The sequence below is a fragment of the Propithecus coquereli genome, unplaced genomic scaffold, assembly GCF_000956105.1.
Source record: "Propithecus coquereli isolate 6110/MARCELLA unplaced genomic scaffold, Pcoq_1.0 Scaffold502, whole genome shotgun sequence".
NCBI classification, from domain to species: Eukaryota; Metazoa; Chordata; class Mammalia; order Primates; family Indriidae; genus Propithecus; species Propithecus coquereli.
Window position 1 is genome coordinate 206647 of NW_012150864.1, and position 15331 is coordinate 221977.

Sequence of the window (15331 nt, forward strand, 5' to 3'; positions counted from 1 at the left end):
CGATTAGGTGCAGTTAGGACTGATCAATGACCATTATGTTCAGCAACACTAGGGTCATTTTATCTTAAAATTCACAAGGAAAAATAAATACTTGAAATATCATTAGTATTATTAAAATATTAAAAGAATAAAAAGTAAAATAAAAAATATTTCAATTTCTACGAATTTGAAATGCACTATTTTCTTGGAAAATATAAGTGACCAGAATATAATTAGAACATTTGCATAACCTAACAATCATCAGGGAAAAATGAAAGGGAGAAAAAAAACAAAACCCAAAAATCTAAGAAATAAACCATTAAAGATATTGATCCTAGATGTTGTCATGAGCAAGTTCTTACTTATTTTCTTAAATTTTTAATGTTTATTATTATTGTCAAATGTAACTTTAAAAAACACATAAAATGTGTAGTAAAACAAATAGTCACAAGGCAATCATGTAACTACCACCCTGTCAAAAATAGAACATGTGACCCTTCCTGATCACAAATTTTCTCTCTGCCCCTTAGAGGAAACCACTATACTGACTTTTGTAGTAATAACTTCTTAGCTTTTTCATTTTAAACCTGTATGTGTACTCCCTATACACTATAATATAGTTTTGCCTTTTTTTATATGTTATATAAATGGAATCATATACGTGTCAGAAATGAGGAAAGGATGCTTATTATCATTGCTACGTCTAGAATAAAACTGTGTAAGAACTCTAAGAGGAAAAGTATAAAACTTCAGAGACATTGAAGTAGACCATATAAATGGAGAAATGCTCCATGTTTATGGATTAGAAGAATCAGTATTGTAAAGATAACTAAGGGAAAGCTCTCAACATTTTACCATTAATTGCAATATTTTGTTAACCACTGGGAAGATATGTGAGATAGAGGAATTTTCTGCTAGTATGCAAAGAGTTTTCACCATGAATAGGTGTTGAGTTTCAAAAACTTTCTGTATCCATTGAGGTGATTCTATGATTTTTCTCTTTTATTGATACAGAAAATGATACTGATTAATTTCCCTATGTTAGGGAAATCTGTTGTATTTGTTGGAATAAACTTGGCTTTTCTCTATGTGCTGGCTTTGTTAGTAGTTTCTTTAGAATTTTTCCATTTATGTTCATAAGTGAGATTTGCTTGTACTTTTTCTTTCTCATGGCATCTTTGTTGAGTTTTGCTATTTGTAAGTTTATATTAGCTTGGTAAAATGAGTTGGAGGGCATTTCCTTTTTATTATTTTCTGTAGAAGAATTTGTGAATGATTGGAGTTTTTATTCTTTGAACTATCTCTCAAGAATTTAACATTCCAGTGAGTGAGTTTGACAGTAAATAAGATAAATAAGTAAAATATGTAATAAGATAGTGGTAAGTGCTAAGGAGGGAAAAAAAAAGCAGTGAAGGAGTTATGAAATGTTTGGGTAAAATGTTGAAATTTTAGATTGGTGGCGAGAGAATCTCACTGAGAAGATGATTACCAATGAAGAGCAGGTGGAAAAGCATTCCAGGTGCAGGGCAAACAAATATAAAACCCCTAAGGCTGGAGAAGGAGCAGCAGGTTATCAGGACTGGAGTAGAGAACCAGGGGTGAGGAGGTGAGGTCGAAAGTTAGAGGAAGGGGTAGAGTCAGATCATTTAGTACTGTCAGGTCATAGAAAGGCTTTGGCTTTTATCCTGAGATGGGAGGCCACTAGAGGGTTTTAAGCAAAGGAGTGACATATTATCAATCTGTTAATAGTGTCACTCTGCTGGCTTGTTGAGTTAGGGCAGGAGGAAGTCAGCTAGTTAGGAGACTATTACTGTAATCCATACGAGAATGATGGTGGCCTGGACCAGGACGACAGCTGTGTGGGTGGTGAAACGTGGTCAAAGTCTAGATAAATTTTGTCTGAAGAGGTGATAGGAATTGCTGACAGATTTGATATACAGTGGGAAAGAAAGATAGGAGTCAAAAATAGCTCCAAAGTTTTTTCCCTGAGCAACTAGAAGAGTATAGATGTCATTAACTGAGATGAGGGAAGACGTCAGGAAGAACCCCTACTCCCCTTCTAGAGGAAATATCAAGATCTTGGTTTTTAACATGTTTTAGTTGAGGTGATTATGAGGTATATAAGTACAGATATAAAATAAATAGTCTTTTTTGTTGTTGATTTTTGTTTTTAATTGAATAGGTTGCCAACATTTATTAAGTGGAATATTTCCTATAAAAACTTGGATATGGTGCTTCTCTTGAGCGATGGTTAGATCTGGCCACCTGTGTGGCAACTTTCTGCAGGAAGGGCCAGCTCCTTATAGTTGGGACACATGTTCCAGTTTGTCACCATCCACTCCTTCTCCCTCCTGGCGTCGGGTATTCTCTGACCCAGAGGCACTCAAGTTTGCCATCCCTGGGCCAGAGTTTTCTCAGTACATCACACTGCCTAGCTTTTTATTTCTTGGAAAGGTTGTGCTCTAGGGAATAAATAGGCCACTTCGGCATCTATTTTTTTCCTCCACAAGTTCAGGCCCTTTGGGGTAAGGGAGATGTTCAGGGCTTCAGGCCTATCACAGGGACAGTCATTGGTTGACCATCTGGCTGTGATTTCTTTCTTCCTTTTTCTTTTTTTTTAATAGTCTTATATATTGGTCTGGAGTAGGGGGAGGTCCAGTCCGGAGATAGAAATGTAGGAGTCATTCCGTGGCCTGGAAGAGAATATCAGTATTGTGAGTACAGATGTAAAAGAGAAGAGGTACAAGGGCTGAACCATGAGATACAGAAATCAGGAGATGAGTATCCATCAAAAGAGACTTAGAAGGAACAGCCAGAAATTTAAGAGAAAAACAAGACAAGCATGGCACCCTGGAAGCAAAGAGGAGTTATCAGCAGTTACATGCTGCGATTAGGTGCAGTTAGAACTGATCAATGACCATTATGTTCAGCAACACTAGGGTCATTTTATCTTAAAATTCACAAGGAAAAATAAATACTTGAGCAAAGCCAAGGAAAATGTGAAAAATTGTGACTGGGACTTATCTTACTAGAACATACCGTGTATATGCTGTATAATTAAATCAATGCTGAATTGCTATAGGAATGGACAAACAGACTATGATGGAAAACTCAATGTTATCTCAATGTATATAAATATTTATTATATAATGAACAGTTCTCTTCATGAGTGGAAGGATGGATTATTTAATAAATGGGGCTAGCCCAACTGGGTACCCATTTGGGAAGAAAATAAAATGAATTCTGGAAAGATAAAGGACTTAAATATAAGAAATAAAGCCATAACCATCTTGCAAAAAAAAAAAGGAGACTACATATACAATGTGTATATATATTCATTGGGTGAATATTGTACCTCATACCCTCAAAATAGAGCTCTTATAAATTGACAAAACAACAAACATGTTAGCAGAAAAATGAATAAGAGATGTGAACAAGCAGTTTACAGAAAACAAATTAATTGGCCAATAGACTTAAGAAAAATGCTTAAGTTTATTTATTAGTAGTCAGGGAAATGAATCAATGAATATTGATTGTTGGCAGGAAAAAAAGTAAAAAAGAAAAATTTTATTGCTAACAGAGATATGAAGGAAGGAGGATTCTCATATCTCAGAGATATGATTCCCCCCCACCCCCATACCACTAATGCAGTGGCACAGTGGTTTCTATTCAGGGAGAAACTTTTTGTAATGAAAAATTTGGCTTATTTGCAGGTGGAATGCCATTGTGTGACTTAGCCACTTAGTAGCACAATGGCCTTAGACAACTCACATAAACTCTCGAAGCTTCATTTTCCTCTTCTTGAGATGGAGATAACCATCCTAGGCTGACTGCTTTTCTCTGAGGTTGAATATCAGATAATGTTTATGCTAGGTCTTTGGAAATGATAGTGTGGTTCACAGAGTATTAGGACAGGCCATGAGCTTTTTTTGAGTACCAGAGTCCAAGAACAAATTACATAAATTTTGGCAAGTATATGGAAAGAAAATATACTTCTAAATGTAGATTGTAGTAAAGAAGGGCCTTGTAAAGGAGGCTTGATTTCTTGGTTGCATTCATCATTGGTCTCAGTTTTGTTGGTGTAGAGCAGTGCTGTTCCAAGAGAACTTTCTGCAGTGATAATAATGTTCTGTGATTTGTGTGCTTTCTAATACTAGTCACATGTTGTTGACCACTTGACATGTGTTAGTGCAACTGAGGAACTGAATTTTGAAATTTAATTTTAATTAATTTCACTTCCAATTAAAAAAAAGCTACATGTGGATAATACTGTGTTGGGGCAGGAAACCTAGGCTACAGACACCTATTAAATTATAATTTGAGGCAGATTATAACTGGATGCCAAATAAATTACAATCAGAAGTATGTGGGCTTTATGTTTGCCGAGACTAAAATGGGTATTAAAATGTTGTTTGGTGAACCAAAGACCAGAATGAGGAAACTGTTAATAGAAGCTACGCCATTTGAGGAAAGTGTATATCCAAAGCAGAATGTAGCAGCTGAACATTCAGATTTCTCAGCCAGAAGTCCAGGCACACTGGCCTGCGTGCTTTCCCAGTTGAGCTTTTGCTTTGTCTTCGCAGATTCCTTGCTGCCCAGGATGTTGGTCCCTTTGCAGCCCTCTGGAGGTTGTAGCTAGCCCGGGCTCTGCTCATTTCTCTGTTCTTATTCTCTGCCATGGGTTTCAGTTTATTCTCCTGTAAAATGGATCAAATACCTGTCTTCCAGGACCTTTCCTCTTCTAACATTCTAGAAGGAGCAAGCTTATTTTTCACAGACTGCATCTCAGGAATGTTGCTTGTGTGGTGATTTAGCATCAGGATGAGAAAGGATTCTGTAGACAGCGGTCTCACTCCGCACACGGAAATGTCTCTTAGCAGCATCAATCAGTGGGTGGCCTTTTTGAGGTCTGGGAGTCTCGGTCTGCCCTGACCTTTGCTTAGTAGCACTGAGATATTTTTCCAGTTGAGGATCCAGCATTCAACTTTGCATATTTCCATTTATCTTATCGACAAGCCAAACCATTTTAAGGTTAGATACCTTAAAAAACTAATTTGCAAGCTCATGTTACAACTGCATACAGGCTTCCTTTTCTTTTCATGGTTATTTTGTTTCTACTGTGCTTTGTGTAAGATAGTTGAAAGCTGTCATTATTTAAGAAGAAAACAAAAAGAGGAGTTTGCTATTTTTAATGTTGTCAACATTCATTGATCTTGACCTCTATTAGAAAATCCACCTGTATGAATATTTTAGTAAGTAAATAATTGGATACATAGCAAACTGGAAAGCAGTAAAAAATATTTAAAATATAGTTGTGCATTTACTCTTTGGAAAATACATCCAAAGCAGAAAGCCTGGTTCCTGTCATCACAGATTTTTGAATTTGAAATTGTTCAGAAGAATGGGGGAGAGGTAGTTAATGTCACTTAGACCCTGTAATTTCCCCCCAGACAGTACTAAGCATAAAATATAAATAAAAAGTTGACTTATTAATTTCTTCTCTTAATTTATAAGAGAAGAACAAATAGATTGGCTGGTGAACAGCCAACTAAAATTTATTTACATAATGATTTTTATTTGGACTTTTAAAATGGATTTTGGTTGGGAAAGATAATTTTGGGGGTGTGTAGTAAAAAAACAGAACCGATTAAAAAAACATATGACATGTAAGAAGTAACATTTTAGCTGGGACTTCAGGTATGTGAAATAGAAAACTTGGGGAAACCTTAAGTTTCTGGGCCTATGTGTGTCTGGTAACAAAGCTGTATTTTGCCATTTTTGTTTGTAAAACAAAATATATCTTGGACTCATGCATCTAAACTAACAGATAATTTATATCCCTTAAATTTTACAAAGAGCAAAGACATTTGATTGTTGATATATATTTTCCTGAAGTTTTATATATTGCATGTCCTTTTCTTCTTTTTTAAGAGTCCTGTGAAGATAAATCAGATTAGCCTGGATGAAAGTGGAGAACACATGGGCGTGTGTTCAGAGGATGGCAAGGTATGGCACGGATGTGGTCATGTTGAAAGTTCTATTCCTGTATTGAGTACTGTGATTTTTAGCCAGCCCCAACTGATTGGAAAAGCACTCTGCTTACTGTATGCCTGCATTAAGACAACCTTGATGATTCTTTTTGAGTATTGGACTTGCTTCCGATTGGTCATAATTAAAGGAAAATATATTTTGCACAAATGTGCCTTAGGAAAAGTAATTACAAGAATGTCAATAATGTTACTAGTATTAAGCTGATTAACGGCTGTGGCAGGGTGGCGTGTCACCTTAATCATTACTACTGTGCCACTTATACTTCAGTGACTAGTCTGCAGTTCCTGCAAGACAGTAGTTTAATGCCTTTCTGCCATAAATCCACAAAATTGGATTTTGTGGGCATGATTTCTGTGGGCCAGTGGTTTTCATTTTCACACACAAGTTATGAATGTTTCTCTTGAATTATAGAATCTTTTGATAAGCAATCATAGTTTATCAGAAAAATAAAGTGTCTTACAATGGCCACATTAAATAAATGTAAAATCAATATATGTACAGTTTTCTAAAAACCTGGCACCTACTTCCTCGACTGAGGACATACATCATTTGAGCAGTGTATAACTAACAATTATCAGCGCTTCTTGCTGATGTTGAGCTGTGACATTTAGTGGTTGTGGTGATTGATTTTCCACTTATAAGAATGTCTTCTTTGTTTTTAAGTCAATGGAAGTCTTTTCTAATGTTGGTTTGCAATGATAAAATTCTGATGCACAGTGTATTTAAGCTACTTTTCTAAAATAACAATTTAAGAAGAGAGTGCATTAAGAATCATTATAGATCCTTACATATTCTTTACTGAATAGAACAGGTTTCCTAATCTAATTTTATAGTTTTTACACGTTCTACATTCAGTGGGCCATTAAGATAGGTAAATTAAAAACAATATACTCAGCGTTAAAGAGATATGCCCATTTAATCTGTTAACAAAAGCAACGTGAAGTCCTCTTGACATACAATGATGCATTTTATGTATCTAAGCCTAATGTGGCCCAAAGAGTCTTTTGAAACAGTAATTGAACACTTGTGCTTTTCAAAAAGCATTGTCAAATTTTATGATACTTGCTGAAATTCTGAGATTGTCGTGATTGTCAAAGAGAGATGAGGGAGGAACTGATTTGTATAGAAGTTGAGAAGAATTATTCACACTATTGGAACATTTTTGTGTGTGTATATTTGTAAAGAGAGATAATCTTCATTTTATTTTCTTAAAGGTGAGGAATTGTTTCAGTGCTGATATCAGTTTAATTGAATTAATTTGGTGAAAGAATATTTTTTAAATTGAAAATGAATTTTTGTTAAGATACTTCATGTAGGAATTTTTAGAGCTTTAAATGTTGAAGAATTAGTATTTCATGCATCAAAGTGAATATTTTAATTACTCTGGTGGATAATGAGATGACCTTCAGATATCTCATGGTACCCTTCTTGTCAAACACCTCTGTTTTCCAATTTTAGTAAAATTCGTAACTGTAATACTTTGGTATAAACCCATTATATATTTTGAAAAATGGTTTTCTCATATTTTTATTAGCATTTGTAGAATTGAAAATAGATCTTTCAGTGCATGTATTTATGTAAGCTAGCCTGTACCATGGGTTAGTCAGTATAGTGAGACTTGAGAAGCTAGTATAGAAGTGACCTGGTAAAGTGGTTAGTGATGATAAAAATATAAAGATATTTACTTAAATAAATTCAAAATATCTAGATCTAATGAATGTTTAAATAGCTGTTGTGATTTTTTTTTCTTTCTTAAGTGTGTTCCTAGACAAATAATTATTTGGTTATTTTAAGGATAACCTGTGATATTTTCCTCTAGTTTCAAAGTCATAATTTCAGCAGTTGTTTAAGATTTACTCTTTATTCAGCTTGTGCTCATTTCTAATCTTTTTTCCATGGCTTTTCTATGCTTGAGTTTTAAATTTTGAAATATATACATATGTTGTGTGTGTATGAGTGTTCGGTTTCAGTTTATTTCATCTATTTTTAGATAATTTTCAGGATAAGTACATATAAGGTTTATTTTCTCATCTTCTTGCATATATTGCCTTAATACATAAACTGGACTCTAATTTTATATGAAATCCTGTGTTGAAATCTTTTCTCAGTTTTGGAGATGTCGCTCCCTTTTTTCTGACATTTATTTTTGTAGACATGTCTGAGGTCAGCCTACTTTTCATCTTTTATAAAACCTTTTCAATTTTTGTTTTTGTCCTGCCTTGGAGCTTGGACTAATAATAATAATTACAACAACATCAACAATAATAAATGGTTCTTGTAATTCAGTTTGCTAAGTTATGTCTCGTTCTGGTCTCTTCTCATTAATTTTGTCTGGAACACAGTAAGTCCTTTTGATCCATATACTGAAGTATTGTTTTCATTTCAGGAAAGTTTACTTCAGTTATAATTTTGATTATTGCTTCAATTCCATTTGTTTTCATTTCTTCAAAGAAATTCAATAATATAAAGCTGGAGGCAGTATCGCTTAGAGGCTAAGAGCATAGCTCTGTATTCTGGCTGCCTGGCCTGGCATTCCCATTATCTGTGTTAGGTTGGGGGACTTGCTTGGTTTGCCCGCTTTTAGTGCCCTCCTATTCTCAGCGGGGTAGTGGGCTACTAACCATTCCTTTCTTAACCCATTGCTGTCTGGCCTCTTGCCCTCTCCCATTCTTGTACCTAAATTTTCAAGGTAAGAGGCGAATGAATAAGCACTACTCGCCCTTCTTCTCCTTTTTAAAATACACAGGGTGTAGGAAAAATTGGTCGTATTATGCGATGCCCCACACACATACTTTGCTTTCTCATTGTTTTTATTCTTTTATTTCTTTGTAGTCAGACAGAGATTCTCTACTTGTTTATTCCCTTTGCTGATTTGCTTTTCTTACAAAGTCAATGTTTTTTACTGCTTTGTGGAGTAGATTTTTGTTATATTTTACATTTTTAGTTTTCCTGAAATCTTTCTGTCACTCCCAGCTCTATTTTCATATCAGCCTGATAACGTATTTACTTTTTCTAAATTGTAACTTATTATATGCCTTAGAGCAGGAGTCCCCAACCTGTGGTGTGTTGTATAATTATTTAATTATATATTACAATGTAATAATAGAAATAAAGTGCACAATAGATGTAATGCGTTCGAATCATCCTGAAACCTTCCCCACCCCAGTCCATGGAAAAATCATTTTCCATGAAAATGGTCCCTGGTGCCAAAAAGGTTGGGGACTGCTGCCTTAGAGTGTCAGGCAGTACGATCTAGTGCTTAAGAGTGGAATTTCCTACCACTTTTTAGCTGTGTGATGTCCAATAAGTTATTTCTGCTTCTCTGTGCCTCAGTCTCTGTCCTCCCCTGTAAAATGGGGATAATAACAGTACCTACCTACTTCATTGATAATTTGGAGGATTAAATGGGTTAATATATGTAAATTGTTTGGAATAGCACTGAGAACAGAAGAAACACTTAGTAATTGTAAGCTATCATCATAATCATTATTATCATCCTGTTTTTCTGCTCCAGGGTTATAGAGGTCTGATCATGTTACAGAGGTTGCCAACAGTTTTCTAATTTTTCTTTGGGTTCTGGTTACTATTAAAACGTTTTTAGAGGCATGGTTTTCTCCCTCTGATTCTTTGGAATAGTGTTCTACAGTATTTTTTTGATAGACCTTGAGTATATTTTTTTTGCTTGTTTATTTACTCTGAACAGGGAGAAGGGTGCTTTCTGAACCTGGGTTAACAGATTCAGTGTCTGACTGGCTTTGGCCCTCCTTGTTATTATTTTAGGTGTTGTAGCATCACCTTCTTAGATCAACAGTAGAGGCCCTAAAATGAGCTCAATTTCCTTTGACTAGAGGAATGCAGTGAGGGCAGCTCTCTGCTGTCATTGCTCCCTGGTCTCTGATATTCTACCTGGGTAGAGAATCTGAAAACCAGCACTTTCCTACTACAGTCCCTTTAGCTACCACCAGAGATGCAACGATAGTTCACACATCCATCCCTGTTCTGATTCTTGACCTGTTGTTATTTGGAAGCTGGGGTTTGAGAGAGGTCGTTTCAAGGTAAATACTAACTGGAAGGGTTGTATAGCACTCTGGCCACCTCAGTCTTAGTTCCTCTATACCAGATGGGCTGTTGTCCAGTTTTTTGGTTGGCAAATACATAAATTTCCATGCTAGAGTGGAAGAGGGTTACACACCTTACTGTGTGATGGGGGTAGGTTTTCTTTATTTCAGGTAGTGTGACATACCTTCTGCGGTAATCATATGGCTTTCTGGGTTTGTAGTTAATGAGAACTCTTCCAAGACTTGGCAGGGATTGTCTATATGGCTAATTATTATGTAATTTTCTCTTTTTTTTTTTCATTAGGTATTTTGATGGCAAGTTTGGGGAAGTTGTTCAGGGGGGCTACAGGGGATTCCATGTGCAAAAGGATCCTCTCTATTTTAACCTTTAATTATGTGATTCCTGTCTCAGATGAGATCTTCCTATAGCCAAAACTCACTAGGTCATCGGTCCCAAACCTTTTTGGCACCAGGGACTGATTTCATGGAAGACAGTTTTTGCATGGACTGGGGGGGAGGGGTTGGGGAGTTGGGGGTGGGGTGGGAGAGATGTAGAGCTCAGGTAGTGATTGCAGCCCTGTTTCCTTAACAGGCCACAGATGGCGGTTGGGGACCGCAGCTCTAGACTGTGTCATTCAAGGGATTCCCTTCACAGATGATTGTGATTTACACTAACAAAATGGAAAAATAAATAAGGGCAGAGGGGGGGAAGTGTTTTGGATTTTATTAGCTTTAGTATTACAACATGTGACCAGCTAGTTTGGGATGTCCCAGTGGTGAAATGAACCAAAATATTGAAGGTTTTACAAATCATCTTTATACTGATAATGATATCATTTATGAGATTTATCTCATGAAGTTACAGTGTTTTCCATACTGAAGTGTAGACTGTGAGAACAGTTGAGGAAAATGTTTGGTTAAACATAGTAAAAGAAACTGACCTCAGAGTTCTATTCTTGCTTTGTCACCTTCAGCAGTTTCTCCTCCAGCCCCTACTTCAAGTATGATAGTGGCGTTTTTAGCTTCTGATTAGTCCTCAAGGATAGTGATAAATATTAGTGCCTGTTTTCTAAGAACTTCTTTGGTTTTGTTCTCTTTTGTTTATTCTTATCACTATACTAATTTATCTTCAATATGAATTCATAATTTTTAAAGGAACATTTATCCTTGGCAATCAGTAACTTAATCTTTACCACAGTCTTGGGATTTATCTGCTCATTTACTTATATATCAGTCTTTTTCAACAGGCTCATGCATCATTTGTTTATTTCTCATATACTTTTCTTCACAACACACATCAGTTTTTTCAAAAAAATCACCTTTATCCCATCTATGAGGTAGAAGGAAATGTATCCATTTGAATGAATAGGCCACTTCATTGAGTTTCAACTTCTGTCATAGTGTTGCCTTAATTCAAAGTCTGATGTTCACTTTCTCTTTAGCATGGCAAATATTTAAGGCTTTTGCATTTTTTTATTCTTGTTATTTTATTCTACTCTTCTTACACTTTATGTAAAAAGATATCTTTCTTACTTGTAATCTTCAATCCTATATTAAGATAACATGTAGAATAACAGAGTTTGGAACACCAGGGTTCTGGTCCCAAGTCTTCTGCCTATGTTTTTTTTTTTTTTTTTTTTGAGACAGAGTCTCACTGTGTTGCCCGGGCTAGAGTGCCGTGGCGTCAGCCTAGCTCACAGCAACCTCAAACTCCTGGGCTCAAGTGATCCTTCTGCCTCAGCCTCCCGAGTAGCTGGGACTACAGGCATGCGCCACCATGCCCGGCTAATTTTTTCTATATATTTTTAGCTGTCCAATTAATTTCTTTCTATTTTTAGTAGAGACGGGGTCTCGCTCTTGCTCAGGCTGGTTTCGAACTCCCGAGCTCAAACAATCCGCCCGCCTCGGCCTCCCAGAGAGCTAGGATTACAGGCGTGAGCCACCGTGCCTGGCCAGCCTATGTTTTTATGACCTTTGGCAAGTCATTTATTTTTCTACAGAATCATCTGTTAAATGGACAAAATGTTTTCTCTCATACCTAGCAGTGTAACTATAAAGACTAAATGAGGTGTAGAGCGTGACTTTTAATCCTGGCTACATATTGTTAACTGTAGACCTTTAAAAATATCATTTCACTCTATCAGAAAGTTTGATTTGTCTGGGCCAGGGTCTGACCATTAGTATTCAAGGATTTTAACTATACAGTCAGGTTTGAGAACCACTGGAGTAAAGCATGTTGAAGCATTTAGAGATGTAAGTTGCTAGTAGTAGTATAAGATTTAACACAAGACCATGTTGTAAGTGGCATTGTTGTACTGAAAAGAAATAGATTATAAGAATTTTAGCTTGCCAATTCAGCAGGTGTTCATACTACAGTAATTTCACTAAGGTTGTTATTTGTTGATTTATTTCATTAATATTCAGATGATACAGGACCTTCCTTACTTTTACCCAATTTTCTTGGATTTGTTGGGATCCATCAAGTTAAATTTAAATTTCCCCAGGGTAAAGTAAAACCCTGAATGCAATGCTTTCCATTCCTGTTTGTTAACAACCATTTTATTACATTCTATGCTTATACACTTATATAAAAGTAGTGACTTGGGGGAGAGGCCAAGATGGCAGACTAGAAGCAGCCTGCACTTGCTACTCTCAAGGAGAGGATCAAAGGTTGTGGGTAGAGGTTCACCCATGCATGGATCATCTTGGAGAGAGCATTGTGGATCATCAGAAAAGTGACTGGAGACACCCAAGGTGGGGTGATCTGCTTGGCAAGACCAAAAGGTACCTGGGAGAAGTCCACACATGGGGATAGTGGGGATAAGGGAGAGATCCCCAGGGCTCTGTACTCCCCCAGCAGACACTGAAATTTGAGCTGCAAGGGGTCTCCCCCACAATAGCAGGCCTACACTGATCAGGGAGCTACTTGGAGACTGAAGCAGCATTGCACCGAAGAGTGAACACAGTGGGTCACTGCAACAGATGCCAGTCTGCGCTCTCAGCCCCAGAGTGCCTGGTATGCAGAGGAGTTGGATCCACTGCAGCTGCCTCCCCATTACTCCTGCCAAATGAGAGAGGGAGTGGGGAGGGCAGGCGCTCCAGCACGCACTGTGACTGGGTGCCATGCATCCGCCCAACTCTCCTCCCACACCAGCCGCCTCCCAGGGATCCAGTCAGGGCAGGCACCCACCAGCTCAGCATCTGCTGCCACCATCTTGCCATCTTGATGGCACTGCAGCAGCTGCCATAGTTGGGCCTAGGCAGAGGGAAAGCTCCACCCACCATGACAACCCAGCCCTGCCAGCCACTGCAGCCCAAGCAAGCACCCCACTACCACCTGCATTACCACAACCCGCCCAGGTGCCAGCCAAGATGACCTGGCCAGGTGTCCGCCAACATCCCATGACATGCGCAGGCACCCCACCAAGGTCCTGTGACTGACCCCGCTGCCAGCTGTGGTCCTGCAACTGGCCCAGGTACATGCCAAGGTCCCACAACCTCCACAGGAGCCCTGTTATGATATCAACATGGATGAATTTCCTGCTTGTGGCTCAAAGAATGAATCATTAACAACTCGCCAAGATTAAAACAAGAAGAGATTGAAAATGTGAATATTCCTATATCTACTTTAAAAATTGAATTTATAATTAAGAACCTTCTGACAAAGAAACTGACCTTAATTCATTTGTGCTGCTATAATAAAATAACTTATACTGAGTCATTTATAAACAACAGAAATTCATTTCTCACAGTTCTGGAGACTGGGAAGTCCAATATGAAGGCACCAGCATTCAGTGTCTGGTGAGGGCTGCTCTCCCTACTTCCAAGATGGTGCCTTGTCACTGTATCCTCACATGAAAGGGATGAATGCTGTGTCTTCACATGGCAGAAGAGCAAAAGGGCCAGTTAGTCACCCTGGGCTCTTTTATAAGGGCACTAATCCCATTCATGAGGGCTCCACCCTCATAAGTTCATCACCTCGTAAAGACCTCACCTCTCAATATCATTACGTTGGGGATTAGGTTTCAGCGTATGAATCTGGGGAGACACCAACATTCAGACTATAGCAAAGCCATTAGACCCAGATGGCTTCACTGGTGAATTTTTACAGAATTTAAGGAAAAAATAACACCACTATCCTGAAGACTAGAACAAGCCAACACTTTTCAAGCATTGGGAAATGGTTCCCATTTGTCCTAATACTATTACTTAACTCTAAGTCTTTGAGAATTCATGGAATTCTTATGCTTTGCTGATGAGGGTGTAAATTAATTAAAACCACTTTGTGAAATGGTTTGACTCTCTATTAAATGTGAATATATGTATAATCTATGTCTTAGCAATTCCTTTCCTAGTTGTATACCCTTTATAAATATGTATATAAGTTCACCAAAAGATTTGTAAAGCGTGTTCATTTCAGCATTCTTCATAATAGCCCCAATATGGAAACAACCCAATGTTGTTCCATCAATGGAAGGTGGTTACATGAATTGTGATATATTCATACATTGAAATACTATAGAGCAACAACAAAGGACCAACTACTTCTGTATGCAGCAGTGTGGATAAGGAAAACAATGAAAAGTTGGGAAATGTTAAATGAAATAAACCAGCAAAGTAGTATATGATTCCGTTTTTATAACATTCAAACACTAGAACAACTTACCCATGGTGATACATTTCAGGATAGTGTTTAGTTTGGAGGTGTTATTTACTGGGAAGGGGCATGAAGAAGCAATTTGGGCTCTATTTCTTGATCAGGATAGTGGTTGCAGGGTTATATTCGTGTCACCAAAGTTTTTCAAACTATAAAGTTATGATTTATATCCTTTATAGTATGTATATTATATTTCAGTTTTGTTTTTGTTGTTGTTAAGTAAAGCAGTCAGAAAAAATATTAAGTAGGAATAAAGTAGCCTAGATAAACTCGAAGGGAGGCACTGATAAGTAGGAACTTCAATCTTTCACTTATAGACTCTCAGTAGATTCAGCATAAGATTATAAATGAAGTGCAGTTCACCTAATCTCCTACCACATTGATCTACCTGGTTGATTTGTTTTATATACACATACACACACACACACACACACACACACATATATGTATATATATAAATATATATACAAAATTCAAATACTATATACATGCATTTATATGTATGATATTTCACATTGCTTCTTGGCTCTCTGTCTATGATCAAGTGTGATATTTCACAATAAAGAGGCTTAAAGAACAGAATATG

The 15331-nt window shown here is 37.1% G+C and overlaps 1 protein-coding gene across 1 annotated transcript in view; it reads left to right on the forward strand.

The window, feature by feature from the left end:
- Positions 1-15331, forward strand: part of VPS41 (vacuolar protein sorting 41 homolog (S. cerevisiae)) — a 219530-nt gene that overhangs the window by 84684 nt on the left and 119515 nt on the right. Inside the window, exon 5 of the mRNA XM_012656464.1 lies at positions 5911-5985. Within this exon, the coding sequence (XP_012511918.1) occupies positions 5911-5985 (75 nt within the window). The remainder of the gene's footprint in view (positions 1-5910; positions 5986-15331) is intronic.